Below are 26,722 nucleotides of genomic sequence, written 5' to 3' on the forward strand. Positions count from 1 at the left end.
GGATTGGTCAGGCTTGGCTGAGAGGGGAGCTGTATTGGGATTGGTCAGGCTTGGCTGAGAGGGGAGCTGTATTGGGATTGGTCAGGCTTGGCTGAGAGGGGAGCTGTATTGGGATTGGTCAGGCTTGGCTGAGAGGGGAGCTGTATTGGGATTGAGGGATATTATAAAGTTGCAGCTGTTTGCATAATTTTTCTAAGGGACAATACAAGTTTTCCTACCATTTAATCTACATTTTCTCATTAGAGAAGCTCAAGTTCTTGATTTGGAAGTCAAGGTCTCTGAATCCTCATAGGGCATTAAGGGCACATATGGAAGGCAATTAACTCTGCCGTTTCCTCTTAGTCTGCTGTGTTCACGCTTATTATGATCCAGTAGGCAGGCATACCATTTTCCTCAAATATGTGTGTTTTTGTTAATTAATTGCCTAGAGTATTTTGGAGAGAAATCTCCGGCCTCCCTCTCTTCACAGAACTGATTGGTGAATCCATGGCTGTGCTCTGCTCTGGCTGTTTATCTTATGCTGGATCAGCTATAATGGTAATTAGGCTGGGCGGTATACCATATTTTACTATATACCGGTCTTGATACACGGACCGGTTTGGGTTTTTACTTTACCTTCTGTAACGGTATTCGAATGTTTGGTTTTGTTCAGTCTGCATGGTCAATGCAGTGCATGCAACAATGTTGATGACAATGAATTTGTTTCCTATTTGATCTTAATATAAATCCATAAGTGTTCTATAATTATAATATTAGTTTGTGTTTCTTACATCTGCAAACAGATAGTTTGTATTTTCTTAGGAAGTTAAAGCTAAATCAGGTTAGCCACTAATGCTAATCGCTAGTTAGCTGGCTAGCTAACTAGCTAATAAAAGTACTAAGTCAGAGTAAACGTAGCTAGCTAATACAGCCTGATACCAGTGCTGGTGGAGGCCTAAATCAGCATGTTGTTTGTACAACAGTATCTTCTAAATCAAAGAGGAATAGGCAAAGCATGAATATGTTGGCTACGTGAATAAAGATTTCATGTAGCAAAAGATTATAGGGTCCCCTAGGAAACACTGAACATCACTTTTTAGTTTCTACCCTGTCACAATAACTTGTCCATGGCATTTTCATTCATTGTCATGTCAAACACTGTAATCAAAGTGCCCTCTATTATTTATATTCTAACTATAGAATTAGAATAAACATTATATTTCCATGATTCCAAAAGTTCACCCAAGTGTTGTAAATCTAAATCGCAATTGCAACATTTGGTTAAAAATAAGGCCTAGTTTTTTGCCCATATCGTGGCAGTGTGGAAATCATCTCAAATGAGTGTAGGAAATGTAGAAATGTATGGAAATACAGGAAATTATTTTAGGTTGAAGTTGAATTTAACAGTATAAACCAATCAGAATGGAGAAAGACCTATTGAAATCACTTGCCATCCTATGGTCACACACTACTCATGAAGCACATTGGAACTTTTATTATTCCAAAACATAAAATACCATCAAATACCGTGATACCGTCTCATTTAAAAAAAATACCGTGATACCGTCTCATTTAAAAAAAATACTGTGATACTGTCTCATTTTTTAAAAAATACCGTGATACCGTCTCATTTTTTAAAAATACCGTGATACCGTCTCATTTAAAAAAAATACTGTGATACTGTCTCATTTGTAAAAAAAATACCGTGGTACTGTCTCATTTAAAAAAAATACCGTGATACTGTCTCATTTTTAAAAAATACCGTGAGACTGTCTCATTTTTTAAAAATACCGTGATACCGTCTCATTTAAAAAAAATATCGTGATACTGTCTCATTTTTAAAAAATACCGTGATACCGTCTCATTTTAAAAAAATACCGTGTTACCGTCTCAGTAAAAAAATACCGTGATACCGTCTCATTTAAAAAAATACCGTGATACCGTCTTTTTTTTAAATACCGTGATACCGTCTCATTTTTAAAAAATACCGTGATACCGTCTAATTTTTGTAAAATACCGTGATACCGTCTAATTTTTTTAAAATACCGTGATACCGTCTCATTTAAAAAAAATACCGTGATACCGTCTCATTTTAAAAAATACCGTGATACCGTCTCATTTTAAAAAAATACCGTGATACCGTCTCATTTTTAAAAAATACCGTGATACCGTCTCATTTTTTAAAAATACCGTGATACCGTCTCATTTTTAAAAAATACCGTGATACCGTCTCATTTAAAAAAAATACCGTGATACCGTCTCATTTTAAAAAATACCGTGATACCGTCTCATTTTTAAAAAATACAGTGATACAGTCTCATTTTTAAAAAATACCGTGATACCGTCTCATTTTTTAAAAATACCGTGATACCGTCTCATTTAAAAAAAATACCGTGATACCGTCTCATTTTAAAAAATACCGTGATACCGTCTCATTAAAAAAAATACCGTGATACCGTCTCATTTTTTAAAAATACCGTGATACCGTCTCATATAAAAAAAATACCGTGATACCGTCTTATTTTTAAAAAATACAGTGATACCGTCTAATTTAAAAAAAATATTATGATACCGTCTCATTTAAAAAAAAATACGTGATACGTCTCATTTTTAAAAAATACGTGATACCGTCTCATTTTTAAAAATAAATACCATGATATGATATATTGGCCATATCGCCCAGCCCTAACAGTAATTTACGTGAGACTCCTGCTACCCAAACGAGTGGGATGGCTGTCTCAGATGGAAAGGAGTGTATCTATATATAGCACGGTAAGCTGTTTGTGTGGTGAAGAAGTGGTGGGTGAATGGCGTTTATTGCACGCCTACACGTATCCTTGTTTTCCCGTTGGTGGAGATGAAGCTGTCAGCCAGCAGTCGTAACACAGGATCGGTTAGATTGTCTATCAGAGAGTCAGAGACAGACAGGGTTAGTATAGCAGCTGTATACTAGGGAGACGTCTCCTCAGCGCTGCAGCACAATGTAGGCTAACTAAATCAGTACAGAGGCTGCAGCTGAGAGAGAGACTGGATCCACTGACCCTCTTTTCATGGTGAACAGACCGCTAATGTTGTCATGGTGTGGAGTGGGTGGTGGGTGGGGTGGTGGTGCTGGAAGGCAGCAGTGGAAATGAGTGGCGGTGGGTGGGTGGATGGGTGGGTTAGTTGGTAGGTGGGTGGGTGGGGATAGGGGAATATCTCCTCTGTGACATCAGAGGGCTTTGCTGGCCTGGGCCGGCTGTCCTGGTGTGTAGGTTTAGTTTCCTTCCCTCTGGCTGAGTGGCTGGGGCTGAGTGGAGCGGAGGGCTCTGCTCTACTAAATACTCCGCTCTGCACTGCTCTACTCTACACTCTACTCTACTCTATACTCTGCTCTATGCTTTACTCTACTCAATACTCCGCTCTACTCTACTCTTTACTCTTTACTCTGCTCTACTCTACACTCTGCTTTACTCTGCTCTCTGCTCTACTCTATACTCTGCTTTACTCTGCTCTATGCTCTAGTCTATACTCCGCTCTACTCTACACTCTGCTCTAGACTCTGTTCTATACTCTACTCTATGCTCTGCTCTACACTATACTCTGCTTTGCTCTATACTCTGCTCTACTCTATACTCTGCTCTACTCTGTACTCTGTTCTGCTCTATACTCTGTTCTACTCTACTATATACACTGCTCTGCTTTGCTATGCTCTACTGTATACTATACTCTATAATCTGCTCTACTTTATACTCTTCTCTGCTCTATACTCTACTCTATACTCTGCTCTACTCTATACACTATACTCAACTCTATACACTATACTCTACTCTATTCTATACTCTATACTCTGCACTGCTCTATACTCTACTCTATACTCTGCTCTATACACCGCTCTACTCTATACTGCGCTTTACTCTATTCTCTGCTCTACTCTACACTCCATACACTGCTCTACTGTATACTCTGCACTATACTCTGCTCTACTCTATACTCTACTCTACACTCTGCTCTAATCTACTCTATACTCAACTATATATGCTATACTCTGCACTATACTCTATACTCTGCTCTACTATATACTCTGCTTTACTCTACACTCTACTATATACTCTGCTCTAATCTACACCATGCTCTTTACTCTACACAATGATCAATACTCAACACCATAATCTACACCATGCTCTATACTCTACACTATGCTCTACACCATGCTCTATACTCTACACCATGCTCCACTCTACACCATGCTCTACACCATCCTCTACACCATGCTTTACACTCAACACTATGCTCTACACAATGTTCTACACTCTACACCATGCTCTATACTCTACACCATGCTCTATACCATGCTCTACACCATGCTCTACACCATGCTCTATACTCTACACCATGCTCCACTCTACACCATGCTCTATACTCTACACCATGCTCCACTCTACACCATGCTCTACACCATGCTCTACACCATGCTCTACACCATGCTCTATACTCTACACCATGCTCCACTATACACCATGCTCTACACCATCCTCTACACCATGCTTTATACTCAACACTATGCTCTACACAATGTTCTACACTCTACACCATGCTCTATACTCTACACCATGCTCTATACCATGCTCTACACCATGCTCTACACCATGCTCTATACTCTACACCATGCTCTATACTCTACACCATGCTCTATACTCTACACCATGCTCTTTACTTTACACCATGCTCTACACCATGTTCTATACTCTACACCATGCTCTACACCATGTTCTATACTCTACACCATGCTCTACACCATGCTCTATACTCTACACCGTGCTCCATACTCTACACCATGCTCAATACTCTACACCATGCTCAAAACTATACACCATGCTCTACACCATGCTCTATACTCTACACCATGCTCTACACGGTCCCGTGTGGCTCAGTTGGTAGAGCATGGTGTTTGCAACTCCAGGGTTGTGGGTTCAATTCCCACGTGGGACCAGTACGGGAAGAAAAAAAATGTATGAAATGTATGCATTCACTACTGTAACTCGCTCTGGATAAGAGCGTCTACTAAAATGTAAAAAATGTATACTCTACACCATGCTCTATACTCTACACTATGCTCTAAACCATGCTATATATTCTTCACCATGCTCTATGCTCTACACCATGCTCTATACTCTACACCATGCTCTATACTGTACACCTTGCTCTACAACATGCTCTATACTCTACACCATGTTCTACACCACGCACTATACTCTGTACCATGCTCTACACAATGCTCCATACTCTACACCATGCTCTATTCTCTACACCATGCTCTATACTTTACACCGTGCTCTATACTCTACACCATGCTCTATGCTCTACACCATGCTCTATACTTTACACCATGCTCTATACTCTACACAATGCAATACACAATGCTCCATACTCTACACCATGCTCTTCACCTTGCTCTATACTCTACACCATGCTCTATACTCTACACCATGCTCTACACCATGCTCTATACTCTACACCATGCTCTATCCTCTACACTCTACACCATGCTCTATACTTTACACCATGCTCTACACCATGCTCTATACTCTACACCATGCTCTATACTCTACACCATGCTCTACACCATGCTCTATACTCTACACCATGCTCTATACTCTACACCATCCTCTACACTCTACACCATGCTCTATACTTTACACCATGCTCTACACCATGCTCCATACTCTACACCATGCTCTTCACCTTGCTCTACACTATGCTCTATACTCTACACCATGCTCTATACTCTACACCATGCTCTACACCATCCTCTACACTCTACACCATGCTCTATACTTTACACCATGCTCTACACCATGCTCTATACTCTACACCATGCTCTACACCATGCTCTATACTCTACACCATGCTCTACACCATGCTCTATACTCTACACCATCCTCTACACTCTACACCATGCTCTATACTTTACACCATGCTCTACACCATGCTCTATACTCTACACCATGCTCTACACCATGCTCTATACTCTACACCATGCAATACACAATGCTCTATACTCTACACCATGCTCTTCACCTTGCTCTACACCATGCTCTATACTCTACACCATGCTCTATACTCTACACCATGCTCTATACTCTACACCATGCTCTATACTCTACACCATGCTCTATACTTTACACCATGCTCTACACTATGCTCCATACTCTACACCATGCTCTACACCTTGCTCTATACTATGCTCTATACTCTACACCATGCTCTTCACCTTGCTCTACACCATGCTCTATACTTTACACCATGCTCTACACCATGCTCTATACTTTACACTATGCTCTACACCATGCTCTACTCTACACCATGCTCTACACAATGCTCTACACTCGACACCATGCTCTACGCTCTACACCATGCTCTATACTCTGCTTTATACTCTACACCATGCTCTATACCATGCTCTATACTCTACACCATGCTCTACATCATGCTCTACTCTACACCATGCTCTATACTCTACACCATGCTCTACACCATGCTCTATACTCTGCTATATACTCTACACCATGCTCTACACTCTACACCATGCTCTATACTCTACACCATCCTCTACACTCTACACCATGCTCTATACTTTACACCATGCTCTACACCATGCTCTATACTCTACACCATGCTCTACACCATGCTCTATACTCTACACCATCCTCTACACTCTACACCATGCTCTATACTTTACACCATGCTCTACACCATGCTCTATACTCTACACCATGCTCTACACCATGCTCTATACTCTACACCATGCAATACACAATGCTCTATACTCTACACCATGCTCTTCACCTTGCTCTACACCATGCTCTATACTCTACACCATGCTCTATACTCTACACCATGCTCTATACTCTACACCATGCTCTATACTTTACACCATGCTCTACACCATGCTCCATACTCTACACCATGCTCTACACCTTGCTCTATACTATGCTCTATACTCTACACCATGCTCTTCACCTTGCTCTACACCATGCTCTATACTTTACACCATGCTCTACACCATGCTCTATACTTTACACTATGCTCTACACCATGCTCTACTCTACACCATGCTCTACACAATGCTCTACACTCGACACCATGCTCTACGCTCTACACCATGCTCTATACTCTGCTTTATACTCTACACCATGCTCTATACCATGCTCTATACTCTACACCATGCTCTACATCATGCTCTACTCTACACCATGCTCTATACTCTACACCATGCTCTACACCATGCTCTATACTCTGCTATATACTCTACACCATGCTCTACTCTACACCATGCTCTACTCTACACCATGCTCTACACCATGCTCACCATGCTCTATTCTCTACTATATATTTTGCTCTATACTCTGCTCTACACTATACAAGGCTCTACACTATACTCTATATACACACACACACACACACACACACACACACTGGTGCTCATATGGAAAATGTGTCTAAGGCTGTCTAGTTGGTGCACACAAAAATAGAAGTAATTTATGGAAGGGTTGGCTGAACTCTGTCAGACTACAGGAGCACTCTGTTTTGTTAAAGAGGGATTTAACCTCAGCTGCTCTCCAAATTCAAATTCAATGTAATTCTATGAAAAAAGCTCAGCTACCATTGCAGCAATTGGTTAATTCACTTGGGAGGAGAATATTTGCATTTCAGGAGTGTTTGAACATGGAGTGTGTTTTTCAGTTCCCATCTGTGTTACGGGGCGACTGAAGGTCAGGACACTTCACCGTGCAAAGAGAGTCCACTGTGGGGGGTCGGTGGCTAGGTGTGGGGGGTCGGTGGCTAGGTGTGTGTGGGGGGGGGTCGGTGGCTAGGTGTGGGGGGTCGGTGGCTAGGTGTGGGGGGTCGGTGGCTAGGTGTGGGGGGTCGGTGGCTAGGTGTGGGGGGTCGGTGGCTAGGTGTGGGGTGTCGGTGGCTAGGAGTGGGGGGGTCGGTGGCTAGGTGTGGGGGGTCGGTGGCTAGGTGTGGGGGGTCGGTGGCTAGGAGTGGGGGGTCGGTGGCTAGGTGTGGGGGGGTCGGTGGCTAGGTGTGGGGGGGTCGGTGGCTAGGTGTGGGGGGGTCGGTGGCTAGGTGTGGGGGGGGTCGGTGGCTAGGTGTGGGGGGTCGGTGGCTAGGTGTGGGTGGGGTCGGTGGCTAGGTGTGGGGGGTCGGTGGCTACGTGTGGGGGGTCGGTGGCTAGGTGTGGGGGGTCGGGGGCTAGGTGTGGGGGGGGGTCGGTGGCTAGGTGTGGGGGGGGGTCGGTGGCTAGGTGTGGGGGGGTTGGTGGCTAGGTGTGGGGGGGGTCGGTGGCTAGGTGTGGGGGGGTCGGTGGCTAGGTGTGGGGGGGTCGGTGGCTAGGTGTGGGGGGTCGGTGGCTAGGTGTGTGGGGGTCGGTGGCACAGGAGTGGGTCGTCGCTGGCTAGGCGTGGGGGGGTCGGTGGGTAGGTGTGGGGGGGTCGGTGGCTAGGTGTGGGGGGGTCGGTGGCTAGGTGTGGGGGGGTCGGTGTCTAGGTGTGGGGGGGGTCGGTGGCTAGGTGTGGGGGGTCGGTGGCTAGGTGTGGGGGGGTCGGTGGCTAGGTGTGGGGGGGTCTGTGCGTGTGCTCTTGCGTGTGTGTGTGTGTGTGTGTGTGTGTGTGTGTGTGTGTGTGTGTGTGTGTGTGTGTGTGTGTGTGTGTGTGTGTGTGTGTGTGTGTAAGCAGACCAGACTTTAGAACCCCTGCAGATTGAGCAACTGACCAGTCAGTCTGGACTCTGGACAGGATCAGCTGTCTGTGCAGTGATGGCTGCCCAGTGTTGTCATGGAGACGGTGGTGTGAGGCTGCACAATAGAAGTTCAGTAGCCTGGTCCCAGATCTGTTTGTGCTCTTGCCAACTCAATTGCTGTCCTTGTTAAGCCAAGCATGACAAGGAATGACAAGGAGTTGGCATGATAGCACAAACACAATTGTACATACAGTGAAGGCTGAATGGTGCTGGGAAGAACAGTGAGCTAAGCTCCTTCCCACCCTGGGAGGCTGTTGTGGTTGTGCTGTCCCAGTTAGTCACCCACCCCACAGTGGGAGTCATCCTGTGTTGAACACGGAGCTAATGGTGATGAGCCATATGAGGATCCATCACATACAGTTGAAGTCGGAAGTTTACATACACTTAGGTTGAAGTCATTAAAACTTGTTTTTCAACAACTCCACACATTTCTTGTTAACAAACTATAGTTTTGGCAAGTCGGTTAGGACATGTACTTTGTGCATGACACAAGTCATTTTTCCAACAATTGTTTCTAGACAGATTATTTCACTTATAATTCCTCATCACAATTCCAGTGGGTCAGAAGTTTACATACACTAAGTTGGCTGTGCCTTTAAACAGCTTGGAACATTCCAGAAAGTGACATGTCATGGCTTTAGAAGCTTCTGATAGGCTAATTGACATAATTGGAGTGAATTGGTGATGTACCTGTGGATGTATTTCAAGGCCTACCTTCAAACTCAGTGCCTCTTTGCTTGACATCATGACATCATCATCATGATATCACAATTTGTAGACCTCCACATGTCTGGTTCATCCTTGGGAGCAATTTCCAAATGCCTGAAGGTACCACGGTCATCTGTACAAACAATAGAACGCAAGTATAAACACCATGGGACCATGCAGCCGTCATACCGCTCAGGAAGGAGAGGCGTTCTGTCTCCTAGAGATGAACGTACTTTGGTGCGAAAAGGGCAAATCAATCCCAGCACAACAGAAAAGGACCTTGTGAAGATGCTGGAGGAAACAGGTACAAAATGATCTATATCCACAGTAAAACAGGACCTATATTGACATAACCTGAAAGGCCACTCAGCAAGGAAGAAGCCACTGCTCCAAAACCGCCATAAATAAGCCAGACTACGGTTTATAACTGCACATGGGGACAAAGATCGTACTTTTTGGAGAAATGTCCTCTGGTCTGATGAAACAAAAATATAACTATTTGGCTATAATGACCATCGTTATGTTTGGAGGAAAAAGGGAGAGGCTTGCAAGCCGAAGAACACCATCCCAAGCACTGGGGTGGCAGCATCATGTTGTGGGTGTGCTTTGCTGCAGGAGGGACTTGTGCACTTCACAAAATAGATGGCATCATGAGGTAGGAAAATTATGTGGCTATATTGAAGCAACATCTCAAGACATCAGTCAGGAAGTTAAAACTTGGTCGCAAATGACCCCAAGCATACTTCCAAAGTTGTGCCAAAATGGCTTAATGACAACCAAGTCAAAGTATTGGAGTGGCCATCATAAAGCCCTGACCTCAATCCTATAGAAAATGTGTGGGTAGAACTGAAAAAGCGTGTGCAAGCAAGGAGGCCTACAACCTGACTCAGTTACACCAGCTCAGTCAGGAGGAATGGGCCAAAATTCACCCAACTTATTGTAGGAAGCTTGTGGAAGGCTACCTGAAACTTTTGACCCAAGTTAAACAATTTAAAGGCAATGCTACCAAGTACTAATTGAGTGTATGTAAACTTCTGACCCACTGGAAATGTGATGAAAGAAATAAAAGCTGAAATAAATCTCTCTCTCTACTATTATTCTGACATTTCACATTCTTAAAACAAAGTGGTGATCCTAACTGACCTAAGACAGGGAATTTTTACTCGGATTAAATGTCAGGAATTGTGAAAAACTGAGTTTAAATGTATTTGGCTAAGGTGTATGTAAACTTCTGACGTCAACTGTATATTACTGGACACGGCCAGTGCTATTTCTGGATATACATTCTCTCTTTCTCTCTCTCTGTCTCTCTCAGCCTGCACTTCACTGTACTGCAGCCTCATCAATCAGGGGAACCAGCATGGAGAGAGTGGAGCAACAGAGCAGGCTGCAGAGATATGCAGGACCGCTGATGAATTATTGAACAGTGCCAAGTGGACGTGATGTCGGCATGCATGCAGCTCATACAGAGAGAAATAGGGAGAGAGGGAAAGGCATGGGGGCAGAGGTAGAGACATGGGGGGAGAGGGAGAGGCATGGGGAGAGAGGGAGAGGCATGGAGGGAGAGGCATGGGGGAGAGGGAGAGGCATGGGGAGAGAGGGAGAGGAATGGGGAGAAAGGGAGAGGCATGGGGAGAGAGAAGGAATGAGCTCGGGTGAGGGAGAGACAGATAGTATGGGAAGGGGTGAGTTTATGTGTGCAACAGAGAAATATGGAGAGAAAAGGGAATTTGTATGAAATAATGCAAGTTTGAGAGAGTTGGATAGTGTGTGGAGTAGGTAGTAAGAAAGAGGGGTTTATTAAGGGAGAGAAAGAGGCAGGGAGAGAAGGCAGTATATTTCCATCTGCGTCGGTGGATTAACTGAAAAAGACAATGCATATTTTAACAGTCAAACAAGTGGCCATGTGCCATGAATCAATACACATACACTGATTTAATCCACTACCAGATTAGATCCACTCCTGTCACAATAATTTGTTTAAAAGGAAAATGGAAAGATGATTCATGCATTTGAACAAACTTAGACTGTTTTATTTATGGTAGCCTAGCGGTTAAGAGTGTTAGGCCAGTAACCCGAAAGGTTGGTGGTTCGAATCCCTGAGCCGACTAGGTGAAAAATCTGTCAATGTGCCTTTGAGCAAGGCACTTACCCCTAATTGCTCCTGTAAGTTGGTCTGGATAAGAGCGTCTGCTAAATGACTCAAATGTAAATTTATTTTTACCTGTAGTGACATAATGTTATGCTCAGCAGTGAGTCCACCCCTCCAGTCCACATGGAGCCAGTGCACTGTGTTCCACTCTGATATAGGACATGCTTTGTATGTCGTTCTCAGCTGTCACTTAACTAGTCCCATAGGAGAGGCCTACAAAACATGCAGAGAAAATGTAATAAAATGCACAGCTTCAAGCTTCGTCTCTACCTACTCCGAGCATCCTGCTCACATTGGAGACAGACAGGCAGTCCCAGTCACTGCTTCATTACCAGCCTCTGGAAGATGGCTAATTAGTGTCATTGTTGGAATAGTGGCGACAGAAGTGCCAGTGACATTAGCAGTGTTTTGGTCATGAACACTCCAGATGACCTCGTTTTCCTGTGGCCCTCAGAAACAGTGGAGTGGTTATGTTATGTGAGTCCATATTTACCCTGGCTTTCACAACACACGGGTCAGGATTATGTGTTTACCTCCTGCATACTGCATAGTAGTGTCGAGGTCAGCGAGTTACTCAACAACACAAGTGGATGGAGTGTTTACTCTCTAGAAGACCGAGCCAAAGCTGGTTGTTTATCTCACTGCCTTCTTTGCTGTATGTCTCCTCAGTCCTTACTGTACACCATGTTCACTCTCCCTCTTTCTCTCTCCAGTCCTACTTTGTCACTGACTATGATCCCACGATTGAAGACTCGTATACGAAGCAGTGTGTCATTGACGAGAGGGCGGCCCGGCTTGACAGTAAGTATAGACCCTCAGCCTGTAAATAAACAGGAGAAATCTGACCACAACATAATGTTCATTGAGAAATTCCAGCCTTCACAGGAGATTACTGTTCTCTTGGAGGGTTTAGTTTTGTACAGCACCTTTTTCAGGAGAGGTGCTACTGTGTGTGCGTGTCTAACGTATCTGTCCCTGTGTTTGTTAGTCCTGGACACGGCCGGACAGGAAGAGTTTGGAGCCATGAGAGAACAATACATGAGGACAGGGGAGGGCTTCCTGCTTGTCTTCTCAGTCACTGACAGAGGAAGGTGAGTGACAACCCAGTCACGTGTCACCCCCATGCTGCCTCTCTATCTGTCTGTGCCTCTCTCTGTCTGCACCTATCTCTGTTTGCACTTTTCTCTCTCACTCTCTCTCTCTCTCTATGTCTGCACGTCTCTCTATCTGCGCCTATCTTGGTCTTCGCTTCTCTCTCTATCGCTCTCTTTCTCCCTCTGTCTGCCTGCTCCTCTCTCTCGCTCTCCCTCTCATGCTAAACACATACATCTCTCTCACTCACTCTCTCTTGTTCTCCCACACTTCCATTCTCGCCAACCTGTGTCGTCATTCTCTTTTGTTCTCCTCTCTCATATACCTCTCTTTCAACATCCACCTCTTTACAGGCTTTGGTTTTCTGTGTAAAAACCCTGCATTAAATCACCTGCATGAGAATGAATGCATCCCCTCTATATGTGCTGTCTTGTAGTGTTGTGGTGGGCAGTCTTGGGCCCTTGTCACCCCCCTGGTCCCTGTACAGCAATGTGATGGTGACGTGTCTCAACCCACCCCTCAGAGTCCCCTCTCTCCCTGTGTGTATGCTGTAAACAGTCTTTCCTTCCTCCGTTTACGTGAGTCAAGGCTCTCCAGATTTACTATGTGCTCGCTAAGCTGCCCGCCGGCAGCCATTCACTAGAATGCACTCCTGGGTTTGTGGTTACATTCTGTTTCCCTTTCTCTCTGGGGGATATTTTTATGTATGCCGTTTGGTTCAAACAGTTAGCATGATATTTGTATTACACTAAAAGCCTTTCAAGTCAACGGGGAGCAAAGAAAGCTCTGGTTAAAGGGACAGACCTGCTTAGGGCTACCCCTCCCTGGTCAATGGAAGGCAAGTAAGCCTTTACTGAGGCTGCTCAGAAGTTCACCAAGGCTTTACTGCAATGCCCATGCAAACATTTCTGGAACATTGAGGCACGCAGTACCACAGGAGTTCATTGACTTCTCTGTCTGTGTTCTGGAGTACCCTTCACCCTTCACCCTTCACCATTCACCCTTCACCATTCACCCTTCACCATTCACCCTTCACCCACCCTGTCTGATTCACAGAGACGTCAATCCCGTCTGCCTGGGGGAGGGGAGGGCAGGGGGTTTCATTTTTGTGGCTGTGAGACAACATTCCTGGGAGGTCCACAGAGGCACCAGCTTTATCTTAGCTTTATCTTTATGTCTGAGCTCTATGTCACAGTTTGGTGTTGTAATCAAGCTCCCTTCTGGCTGGGTAATGTGTAGAGTTTACTGGGGGCATCGAGTGATGCTGCATGCTTTATGTTTCACAGCTTTGAAGAAATCTACAAATTCCAAAGACAGATCCTCAGAGTCAAAGACCGTGATGAATTTCCCATGATCCTTGTAGGCAATAAAGCAGATCTGGAGCTCCAGAGACAGGTGAGTAGCAGTCCTCCTAACGGCCCAGTTACAGCGCAAATACACATACAGTACATGTTAGGGTGATGTGAGGAAAGTAAATATAAAGCAACAAGCTTTAAAAATGGGCAATTTCCCATTTACATTTTGAAATGTGAAAATGGATAGTGGTGGTGGTGGCTGGAGCTATTTGGGTAGACAAAGAGGGAGTGAGAAAAAGAGAGAAAGAGAAGGTGACCAACAAAAACATTGTGGGACAGAGGAAAAGAGGAGGGAGGGAGGAGGGTATGATAAGGAGAGGGCTCATTCCGTGGCCTTTATTGGCTTTCAGCTGCAGTTCACTTTCCCACATGACTCCACACTGTCACCTGCTGGAATAAAACACATTCTCTCATCTGATCAAATGTAAATGCATTGATCACATTAATTACTGTCATAATTATTTTTATTGACTGAATATAATGTGGGGCCTCTGTTAAAATTGATAACTCAATATGATTCATCCAAATGAATTAGTCTAAATGTGGTCTTTAACATATTGGTTAAGGAGTATGATTCAATTTTACCCATTACTGGCAACTCAATGGGTTCAGCTGTTTTAGGACAGTAGAATAAATTATTTTGCAATGAGGTCTGGGCTCGTATCCACAAAGTGTCTCAGAGTAGGAGTGCTAATCTAGGATCTGTCCATACAATCTTATTTATTATGAACTAAAAGGCAAAACTGATCCTAGATCAGCTCTCCTACACAGAGACGCTTTGTGTATACGGGCCCTTGTCTCTAATCTTGTCGTAATAGTTTAGGACGGACCAGAAGCAACAGTATTCTAGCTAAGCACATATAAATCAGGTGCTATTTGAATGTAAAATGTAAAGTGATACATTTGCTGTGTTGTTTATATATTTCTTAGTGACCCACTCTTGGATGTGAACCCTCTGACCCATGTGTTTCTCAACCTCACCAGCAGATGTCACTAGTTTCCTGATTCTTGTTTGATCATTTGAAACCGTTCTATTGGTCCTAAAGTGAAGTCTTCACCCAGCTGGGGCACAGGGTGATGCCAAGGAGTACATGCTATTTATATATGATTTATCCCTGTACCTGTTTCGTCCCTTCAGGTGACCCAGGAGGAGGGCCAGCAGCTGGCCAGACAGCTCAAGGTGACGTATATGGAGGCCTCAGCCAAAATCCGTATGAATGTAGACCAGGCTTTCCACGAGCTGGTTAGAGTAATCAGGTAGGTGGATTCATTACTGACTGTAGAGTTGGTTAGAGTAATCAGGTGGGTGGATTCATTACTGACTGTAGAGTTGGTTAGAGTAATCAGGTGGGTGGATTCATTACTGACTGTAGAGTTGGTTAGAGTAATCAGGTGGGTGGATTCATTACTGACTGTAGAGTTGGTTAGAGTAATCAGGTGGGTGGATTCATTACTGACTGTAGAGTTGGTTAGAGTAATCAGGTGGGTGGATTCATTACTGACTAGAGTTTATTAGAGTAATTAGGTGGGTGGATTCATTACTGACTGTAGAGTTGGTTAGAGTAATCAGCTGGGTGGATTCATTACTGACTGTAGAGTTGGTTAGAGTAATCAGGTGGGTGGATTCATTACTGACTGTAGAGCTGGTTAGAGTAATCAGGTGGGTGGATTCATTACTGACTGTAGAGCTGGTTAGAGTAATCAGGTGGGTGGATTCATTACTGACTGTAGAGTTGGTTAGAGTAGTCAGGTGGGTGGATTCATTACTGACTGTAGAGTTGGTTAGAGTAATCAGGTAGGTGGATTCATTACTGACTGTAGAGTTGGTTAGAGTAGTCAGCTGGGTGGATTCATTACTGACTGTAGAGTTGGTTAGAGTAATCAGGTGGGTGGATTCATTACTGACTGTAGAGTTGGTTAGAGTAATCAGGTGGGTGGATTCATTACTGACTGTAGAGTTGGTTAGAGTAATCAGGTGGGTGGATTCATTACTGACTGTAGAGCTGGTTAGAGTAATCAGGTAGGTGGATTCATTACTGACTGTAGAGTTGGTTAGAGTAGTCAGGTGGGTGGATTCATTACTGACTGTAGAGTTGGTAAGAGTAATCAGGTAGGTGGATTCATTACTGACTGTAGAGTTGGTTAGAGTAGTCAGGTGGGTGGATTCATTACTGACTGTAGAGTTGGTTAGAGTAATCAGGTGGGTGGATTCATTACTGACTGTAGAGTTGGTTAGAGTAATCAGCTGGGTGGATTCATTACTGACTGTAGAGTTGGTTAGAGTAATCAGGTGGGTGGATTCATTACTGACTGTAGAGTTGGTTAGAGTAATCAGGTGGGTGGATTCATTACTGACTAGAGTTTATTAGAGTAATTAGGTGGGTGGATTCATTACTGACTGTAGAGTTGGTTAGAGTAATCAGCTGGGTGGATTCATTACTGACTGTAGAGTTGGTTAGAGTAATCAGGTGGGTGGATTCATTACTGACTGTAGAGTTGGTTAGAGTAATCAGGTGGGTGGATTCATTACTGACTGTAGAGTTGGTTAGAGTAATCAGGTGGGTGGATTCATTACTGACTGTAGAGTTGGTTAGAGTAATCAGGTGGGTGGATTCATTACTGACTGTAGAGTTGGTTAGAGTAATCAGGTGGGTGGATTCATTACTGACTGTAGAGTTGGTTAGAGTAGTCAGGTAGGTGGATTCATTACTGACTGTAGAGCTGGTTAGAGTAATCAGGTGGGTGGATTCATTACTGACTGTAGAGTTGGTTAGAGTAATCAGGTGGGTGGATTCATTACTGACTGTAGAGTTGGTTAGAGTAATCAGGTGGGCGGATTCATTACTGACTAGAGTTTATTAGAGTAATTAGGTGGGTGGATTCATTACTGACTGTAGAGTTGGTTAGAGTAATCAGCTGGGTGGATTCATTACTGACTGTAGAGTTGGTTAGAGTAATCAGGTGGGTGGATTCATTACTGACTGTAGAGTTGGTTAGAGTAATCAGGTGGGTGGATTCATTACTGACTGTAGAGTTGGTTAGAGTAATCAGGTGGGTGGATTCATTACTGACTGTAGAGTTGGTTAGAGTAATCAGGTGGGTGGATTCATTACTGACTGTAGAGTTGGTTAGAGTAATCAGGTGGGTGGATTCATTACTGACTGTAGAGTTGGTTAGAGTAATCAGGTGGGTGGATTCATTACTGACTGTAGAGTTGGTTAGAGTAATCAGGTGGGTGGATTCATTACTGACTGTAGAGTTGGTTAGAGTAATCAGCTGGGTGGATTCATTACTGACTGTAGAGTTGGTTAGAGTAATCAGGTGGGTGGATTCATTACTGACTGTAGAGTTGGTTAGAGTAATCAGGTGGGTGGATTCATTACTGACTGTAGAGTTGGTTAGAGTAGTCAGGTAGGTGGATTCATTACTGACTGTAGAGTTGGTTAGAGTAGTCAGGTAGGTGGATTCATTACTGACTGTAGAGCTGGTTAGAGTAATCAGGTGGGAGGATTCATTACTGACTGTAGAGTTGGTTAGAGTAATCAGGTGGGTGGATTCATTACTGACTGTAGAGTTGGTTAGAGTAGTCAGGTGGGTGGATTCATTACTGACTGTAGAGTTGGTTAGAGTAATCAGGTGGGTGGATTCATTACTGACTGTAAAGTTGGTTAGAGTAATCAGGTGGGTGGATTCATTACTGACTGTAGAGTTGGTTAGAGTAATCAGCTGGGTGGATTCATTACTGACTGTAGAGTTGGTTAGAGTAATCAGGTGGGTGGATTCATTACTGACTGTAGAGTTGGTTAGAGTAATCAGGTGGGTGGATTCATTACTGACTGTAGAGTTGGTTAGAGTAGTCAGGTGGGTGGATTCATTACTGACTGTAGAGTTGGTTAGAGTAATCAGGTGTGTGGATTCATTACTGACTGTAGTTGGTTAGAGTAATCAGGTGGGTGGATTCATTACTGACTGTAGAGTTGGTTAGAGTAATCAGGTGGGTGGATTCATTACTGACTGTAGAGTTGGTTAGAGTAATCAGGTGGGTGCATTCTTTACTGACTGTAGAGCTGGTTAGAGTAATGAGGTGGGTGGATTCATTACTGACTGTAGAGTTGGTTAGAGTAATCAGGTGGGTGGATTCATTACTGACTGTAGAGTTGGTTAGAGTAATCAGGTGGGTGGATTCATTACTGACTGTAGAGCTGGTTAGAGTAATCAGGTGGGTGGATTCATTACTGACTGTAGAGTTGGTTAGAGTAATCAGGTGGGTGGATTCATTACTGACTGTAGAGCTGGTTAGAGTAATCAGGTGGGTGGATTCATTACTGACTGTAGAGCTGGTTAGAGTAATCAGGTGGGTGGATTCATTACTGACTGTAGAGTTGGTTAGAGTAATCAGGTGGGTGGATTCATTACTGACTGTAGAGCTGGTTAGACTAATGAGGTGGGTGGATTCATTACTGACTCTAGAGTTGGTTAGAGTAATCAGGTGGGTGGATTCATTACTGACTGTAGAGTTGGTTAGAGTAATCAGGTGGGTGGATTCATTACTGACTGTAGAGTTGGTTAGAGTAATCAGGTGGGTGGATTCATTACTGACTGTAGAGTTGGTTAGAGTAATCAGGTGGGTGGATTCATTACTGACTGTAGAGTTGGTTAGAGTAGTCAGGTGGGTGGATTCATTACTGACTGTAGAGTTGGTTAGAGTAATCAGGTGGGTGGATTCATTACTGACTGTAGAGCTGGTTAGAGTAATCAGGTGGGTGGATTCATTACTGACTGTAGAGTTGGTTAGAGTAATCAGGTGGGTGGATTCATTACTGACTGTAGAGTTGGTTAGAGTAGTCAGGTGGGTGGATTCATTACTGACTGTAGAGTTGGTTAGAGTAATCAGGTGGGTGGATTCATTACTGACTGTAGAGCTGGTTAGAGTAATCAGGTGGGTGGATTCATTACTGACTGTAGAGTTGGTTAGAGTAGTCAGGTGGGTGGATTCATTACTGACTGTAGAGTTGGTTAGAGTAATCAGGTGGGTGGATTCATTACTGACTGTAGAGCTGGTTAGAGTAATCAGGTGGGTGGATTCATTACTGACTAGAGTTTATTAGAGTAATTAGGTGGGTGGATTCATTACTGACTGTAGAGTTGGTTAGAGTAATCAGGTAGGTGGATTCATTACTGACTGTAGAGTTGGTTAGAGTAGTCAGCTGGGTGGATTCATTACTGACTGTAGAGTTGGTTAGAGTAATCAGGTGGGTGGATTCATTACTGACTGTAGAGTTGGTTAGAGTAATCAGGTGGGTGGATTCATTACTGACTGTAGAGTTGGTTAGAGTAATCAGGTGGGTGGATTCATTACTGACTGTAGAGCTGGTTAGAGTAATCAGGTAGGTGGATTCATTACTGACTGTAGAGTTGGTTAGAGTAGTCAGGTGGGTGGATTCATTACTGACTGTAGAGTTGGTAAGAGTAATCAGGTAGGTGGATTCATTACTGACTGTAGAGTTGGTTAGAGTAGTCAGGTGGGTGGATTCATTACTGACTGTAGAGTTGGTTAGAGTAATCAGGTGGGTGGATTCATTACTGACTGTAGAGTTGGTTAGAGTAATCAGCTGGGTGGATTCATTACTGACTGTAGAGTTGGTTAGAGTAATCAGGTGGGTGGATTCATTACTGACTGTAGAGTTGGTTAGAGTAATCAGGTGGGTGGATTCATTACTGACTAGAGTTTATTAGAGTAATTAGGTGGGTGGATTCATTACTGACTGTAGAGTTGGTTAGAGTAATCAGCTGGGTGGATTCATTACTGACTGTAGAGTTGGTTAGAGTAATCAGGTGGGTGGATTCATTACTGACTGTAGAGTTGGTTAGAGTAATCAGGTGGGTGGATTCATTACTGACTGTAGAGTTGGTTAGAGTAATCAGGTGGGTGGATTCATTACTGACTGTAGAGTTGGTTAGAGTAATCAGGTGGGTGGATTCATTACTGACTGTAGAGTTGGTTAGAGTAATCAGGTGGGTGGATTCATTACTGACTGTAGAGTTGGTTAGAGTAGTCAGGTAGGTGGATTCATTACTGACTGTAGAGCTGGTTAGAGTAATCAGGTGGGTGGATTCATTACTGACTGTAGAGTTGGTTAGAGTAATCAGGTGGGTGGATTCATTACTGACTGTAGAGTTGGTTAGAGTAATCAGGTGGGTGGATTCATTACTGACTAGAGTTTATTAGAGTAATTAGGTGGGTGGATTCATTACTGACTGTAGAGTTGGTTAGAGTAATCAGCTGGGTGGATTCATTACTGACTGTAGAGTTGGTTAGAGTAATCAGGTGGGTGGATTCATTACTGACTGTAGAGTTGGTTAGAGTAATCAGGTGGGTGGATTCATTACTGACTGTAGAGTTGGTTAGAGTAATCAGGTGGGTGGATTCATTACTGACTGTAGAGTTGGTTAGAGTAATCAGGTGGGTGGATTCATTACTGACTGTAGAGTTGGTTAGAGTAATCAGGTGGGTGGATTCATTACTGACTGTAGAGTTGGTTAGAGTAATCAGGTGGGTGGATTCATTACTGACTGTAGAGTTGGTTAGAGTAATCAGGTGGGTGGATTCATTACTGACTGTAGAGTTGGTTAGAGTAATCAGGTGGGTGGATTCATTACTGACTGTAGAGTTGGTTAGAGTAATCAGGTGGGTGGATTCATTACTGACTGTAGAGTTGGTTAGAGTAATCAGGTGGGTGGATTCATTACTGACTGTAGAGTTGGTTAGAGTAGTCAGGTAGGTGGATTCATTACTGACTGTAGAGCTGGTTAGAGTAATCAGGTGGGAGGATTCATTACTGACTGTAGAGTTGGTTAGAGTAATCAGGTGGGTGGATTCATTACTGACTGTAGAGTTGGTTAGAGTAGTCAGGTGGGTGGATTCATTACTGACTGTAGAGTTGGTTAGAGTAATCAGGTGGGTGGATTCATTACTGACTGTAAAGTTGGTTAGAGTAATCAGGTGGGTGGATTCATTACTGACTGTAGAGTTGGTTAGAGTAATCAGCTGGGTGGATTCATTACTGACTGTAGAGTTGGTTAGAGTAATCAGGTGGGTGGATTCATTACTGACTGTAGAGTTGGTTAGAGTAATCAGGTGGGTGGATTCATTACTGACTGTAGAGTTGGTTAGAGTAGTCAGGTGGGTGGATTCATTACTGACTGTAGAGTTGGTTAGAGTAATCAGGTGTGTGGATTCATTACTGACTGTAGTTGGTTAGAGTAATCAGGTGGGTGGATTCATTACTGACTGTAGAGTTGGTTAGAGTAATCAGGTGGGTGGATTCATTACTGACTGTAGAGTTGGTTAGAGTAATCAGGTGGGTGGATTCATTACTGACTGTAGAGCTGGTTAGAGTAATGAGGTGGGTGGATTCATTACTGACTGTAGAGTTGGTTAGAGTAATCAGGTGGGTGGATTCATTACTGACTGTAGAGTTGGTTAGAGTAATCAGGTGGGTGGATTCATTACTGACTGTAGAGCTGGTTAGAGTAATCAGGTGGGTGGATTCATTACTGACTGTAGAGTTGGTTAGAGTAATCAGGTGGGTGGATTCATTACTGACTGTAGAGCTGGTTAGAGTAATCAGGTGGGTGGATTCATTACTGACTGTAGAGCTGGTTAGAGTAATCAGGTGGGTGGATTCATTACTGACTGTAGAGTTGGTTAGAGTAATCAGGTGGGTGGATTCATTACTGACTGTAGAGCTGGTTAGACTAATGAGGTGGGTGGATTCATTACTGACTCTAGAGTTGGTTAGAGTAATCAGGTGGGTGGATTCATTACTGACTGTAGAGTTGATTAGAGTAATCAGGTGGGTGGATTCATTACTGACTGTAGAGTTGGTTAGAGTAATCAGGTGGGTGGATTCATTACTGACTGTAGAGTTGGTTAGAGTAATCAGGTGGGTGGATTCATTACTGACTGTAGAGTTGGTTAGAGTAGTCAGGTGGGTGGATTCATTACTGACTGTAGAGTTGGTTAGAGTAATCAGGTGGGTGGATTCATTACTGACTGTAGAGCTGGTTAGAGTAATCAGGTGGGTGGATTCATTACTGACTGTAGAGTTGGTTAGAGTAATCAGGTGGGTGGATTCATTACTGACTGTAGAGTTGGTTAGAGTAGTCAGGTGGGTGGATTCATTACTGACTGTAGAGTTGGTTAGAGTAATCAGGTGGGTGGATTCATTACTGACTGTAGAGCTGGTTAGAGTAATCAGGTGGGTGGATTCATTACTGACTGTAGAGTTGGTTAGAGTAGTCAGGTGGGTGGATTCATTACTGACTGTAGAGTTGGTTAGAGTAATCAGGTGGGTGGATTCATTACTGACTAGAGTTTATTAGAGTAATTAGGTGGGTGGATTCATTACTGACTGTAGAGTTGGTTAGAGTAATCAGGTGGGTGGATTCATTACTGACTGTAGAGTTGGTTAGAGTAGTCAGGTGGGTGGATTCATTACTGACTGTAGAGTTGGTTAGAGTAATCAGGTGGGTGGATTCATTACTGACTGTAGAGTTGGTTAGAGTAGTCAGGTAGGTGGATTCATTACTGACTGTAGAGTTGGTTAGAGTAATCAGCTGGGTGGATTCATTACTGACTGTAGAGTTGGTTAGAGTAATCAGGTGGGTGGATTCATTACTGACTGTAGAGTTGGTTAGAGTAGTCAGGTAGGTGGATTCATTACTGACTGTAGAGTTCGTTAGAGTAGTCAGGTGGGTGGATTCATTACTGACTGTAGAGTTGGTTAGAGTAATCAGGTGGGTGGATTCATTACTGACTGTAGAGTTGGTTAGAGTAATCAGGTGGGTGGATTCATTACTGACTGTAGAGTTGGTTAGAGTAATCAGGTGGGTGGATTCATTACTGACTGTAGAGTTGGTTAGAGTAATCAGGTGGGTGGATTCATTACTGACTGTAGAGTTGGTTATAGTAATCAGGTGGGTGGATTCATTACTGACTGTAGAGTTGGTTAGAGTAATCAGGTGGGTGGATTCATTACTGACTGTAGAGCTGGTTAGAGTAATCAGGTAGGTGGATTCATTACTGACTGTAGAGTTGGTTAGAGTAGTCAGGTGGGTGGATTCATTACTGACTGTAGAGTTGGTTAGAGTAATCAGGTGGGTGGATTCATTACTGACTGTAGAGTTGGTTAGAGTAATCAGGTGGGTGGCACCACAACCCCACTATACCTCCCTGAATACAGTGGCAATGGGTTGGGGGAAAGAAGTAGTTTCAGCTTTTGTTCCTTCACTGGCACTAGTCTGTCTTTCTCAAGTACATTTGAAAGGTGCTTTATGCAATACTTCCACATGGAATGTCACGAGGGCACTTTCACATATCCCCTTATGATCTGGATCCTGGAACGTTTGGTACCCTGATCTGAGCTATAAAGCATGTTTGAAACAGAAACAAACCCTAGCTGCAACGAATCCTGGTCCTGCGTGAGTAGTGGGTTCAAGATCCAGGACTAGAGTATCAGGTGGCAGTGCGAGATGTTTTAAACAAGCTAGCTTGCTGACATCATGTACAACAGTGTTTCCCAACCCTGGTCCTCCAGTACCCCCAACATTACACAGTTTCATTGTAGACCTGGACAACCACACCTCATTCAACTCATTGAGGGCTTGATGATTAGTCAACAAGTTAAATCAGGTGTGGTTGTCCAGGGTTACAATAACAATGTGTACTGTTGGGGGTACTGGAGGACCAGGGTTGGAAAACAATGATGTAGAATGTGGGTGCTAATTGCACCCTGAAACTCTTATTTTCAGGTTTTGTGAAATGAAAACGTGTTCTGTAGAATTCTCACAAACTCTCCAGAAAACTGAACCAGGGTACCGAATTTCATATGTGAGAATGCCCTAATGTCAATGACAGGATGTGATTTCATCTACACTCAAAGCCAGAACAAAACAATTGTTGCTTGAATGAGTCAGATTATTTTGTTAGAATCCTTCTATCTCTGCTTACTCATAACGTAATAATGCACTTTCTCCTCACAGGAAATTCCAGGAACAGGAATGCCCACCCTCGCCAGAACCCACGCGGAAAGAAAAGGACAAGAGTGGCTGCCATTGTGTAATCGTCTGAGTGGGCCTTATCACTGTCACTCACCCAGCTACTGTCACCAGTCCCCGCCTCCTGCCTGACATGACATCCTGTATGGATGACTGAGCGCTGCCTTCTCCACGTGCATGACTTCAACAGAGGTTCCTGTGGTAGCTACCAGGAACTGCTGCCCCCCCCCCCCCCCCCCACCCGCCCCCGGACTTCACTTCTAGAAGAAACTGACAATGCCAAATGTTAAAAAACACCACTTGACCTTCAACAATAATCCAATTCATATGAGAAAGTCCTAACACTAAACATTGCCTCTTAAATCAGCTAAACAATATCATTTTTTGTATTCTGAAGGACTTTTTCTTGCCTTGCAGTGACATTTGAACTTTTTGCCGAGATTGAATGAGAAATATATATATCCAGAATGTCAATGAGAGGTTTATTAGTTACCAGTTTCTCATCAGAATAGAGAGATGATCTTATGAAGCTTTGTGTATGTCATACCATATCCGTTTTTACTTCCATGTGCTAATCTGCTACTGTACATAAGTGAAATTTGTTGTGATTTTGAAAGCGCATTTCTAATGACTTATTAAATCGCCACAGTACAGCGTGTAAGGTTGATGAGTTTGGTTTGACTTCTATGAACATAACATGTATACAAGTATGTACGCTGTACAGTATAAACCTAGATAGCCCTAAAGTTATTATGACAACTTCACTTTCCAGCGTCGTCAGCGGATCCATTTCTATGTCTATGGATTCTGCACTCATCTCACTGGCCAAATATGGAACGTTTACTGTATTTGCATTGTAAGGTTCACAGACTTTAGGCTTCTAATAACATGATATCAAACCTGTTTTATTTATTTAGTTGTACAACTCTTCTCTGACTCTTACCTGTTGTTGTTGACTATCTCAGAGTCAGGTTGGCCTAATCAGAATTAAACATTTGAAACTCTTTATATTTTTTTATCTTTGACAAGCAGTGGAGAAGAGACCATGGGCAGTATTTATGTACCTCACTGATAATGATGATGTTAATAGCAGACCAGTTTCAGAAATGCTCCTCTCTGACATATCTTTTAAAATCAATCCCTTTCAGTTTGAACATTGATTTTTGTACCATCTATTTGGCTCTCTTTTGGAACGTAGTTATTACTTAAAGTAGACAGAGGTATTGAGCTGTTGAAGCTCACTCATAAACAAACTGTAACTTCATTTCAATGACATGGTTGTTTGTTACACACCACCTTCAATTATTCTTTGAGATGTGTTCATGTTCTCTCCAAGGTTATTGGTGTGACTGAGCCAGGTTGGAGCTGTTTCCATGACTCCCACAGTCACATGGAGGTTACATCATTGCCATTACATCACCTGACCTCTCACCTTTAAAGTTAACATCAAGACAATTCACACATTCTGTTGTCTTGTCATCCTTTTCAATATGATCTGTATTTCTGCTTAATAGAAACCAATTAACTATTGTAGTTTTGTTATATCATCATGTAATGTAAGACAAAAAGAAACATACAAAAATGATTATTTGATGGACTTGATTAAATGTTTTTACTTTATACTTTTATACATTATTTTCTTATCAAACTAGTTGACAAGTATTTTTATATGTTTGTAAGTGAATATGCTCTCACAGCACAGCTGTGTGTATATGTAAAGAGGAATGTATAATTCCCTTAGCTGGTTTTGAACTGAAGAAGACTGTAGGCCTACATTGGTTCTTGACCAACCTGTGGTCCAGAACCTTTCCTCCTCTCGTGGTTTTTATTTGATTTGATTGGTCCTCATTTGGCCTAATCTTCCAAGAGTTCTTGGTGTTGGTGACACATTTTCCTCGACCATTCCCCACTACCTTGCCCAATGCCTATACTGCAAATGTCAACCAATGTGTTGGTTGAGCACCTCCACTCAGCCCACCTGACCTACTAGCAGGGTGGATTGTGGGTAGGCCGTTCACTCTTCTCTTCACTGTTCTCTAGGTCAAGGTTTGGGTCACAGATTCATGTGTTCTGCTCAATGGTGGAGTCTGTAAGTACCACCTCCTCTCTTTTGGCAGACTTTATGTACAGTACATTCAATTCATATATTTTTTTCTTTTCAAGTCCATGCCCCTTGCCCCATGTATAGCTTCTGGTGCTATAATAAAATCTGTCATTCAGCCAACTATAATAGCGAATATTCCTTTTGTTTTAGTTTTTTTCAGAAGTCCTGTATTTGGTGAACTTCATATTTTGTTGACCTTGTATTGTGAAGCGAGGTGGAACAATAACAGTTGTGTTGGCAGATATTGCTGAGATTTTCGCTTTGAGAAAATGGATGTATCCAATCAAAGAGGAATAAGATGAGAAGATTCCATTATTTTATACCCACTGAACACCTGTTGTCATAATGAGGATGGACCACTGTCTTCACTAATAACATTCCAACATTGACACCACCTCTGAACTGTCGGCGCGAAAACGTCTGTCTTATTAGCGATGTAACTCATTCTACTATAGCTTATTGTCTTCCAGCTGGATAAATCTGTCTTAC

At 43.2% G+C, this 26,722-nt stretch overlaps 1 protein-coding gene across 1 annotated transcript in view; it reads left to right on the forward strand.

Annotated features, from left to right (window-relative positions):
* Positions 1-26,353, forward strand: part of LOC115203241 (ras-related protein R-Ras2) — a 51,180-nt gene extending 24,827 nt beyond the window's left edge. Inside the window, exons 2-6 of the mRNA XM_029767755.1 lie at positions 12,337-12,424; positions 12,612-12,714; positions 14,002-14,110; positions 15,209-15,327; positions 24,115-26,353. Coding sequence (XP_029623615.1) covers positions 12,337-12,424; positions 12,612-12,714; positions 14,002-14,110; positions 15,209-15,327; positions 24,115-24,202 — 507 coding nt within the window. The 3' untranslated portion in view covers positions 24,203-26,353. The remainder of the gene's footprint in view (positions 1-12,336; positions 12,425-12,611; positions 12,715-14,001; positions 14,111-15,208; positions 15,328-24,114) is intronic.
* The last annotated feature ends 369 nt before the right edge of the window (positions 26,354-26,722 follow it).

Source organism: Salmo trutta, chromosome 12 (assembly GCF_901001165.1).
Source record: "Salmo trutta chromosome 12, fSalTru1.1, whole genome shotgun sequence".
Lineage (NCBI taxonomy): Eukaryota > Metazoa > Chordata > Actinopteri > Salmoniformes > Salmonidae > Salmo > Salmo trutta.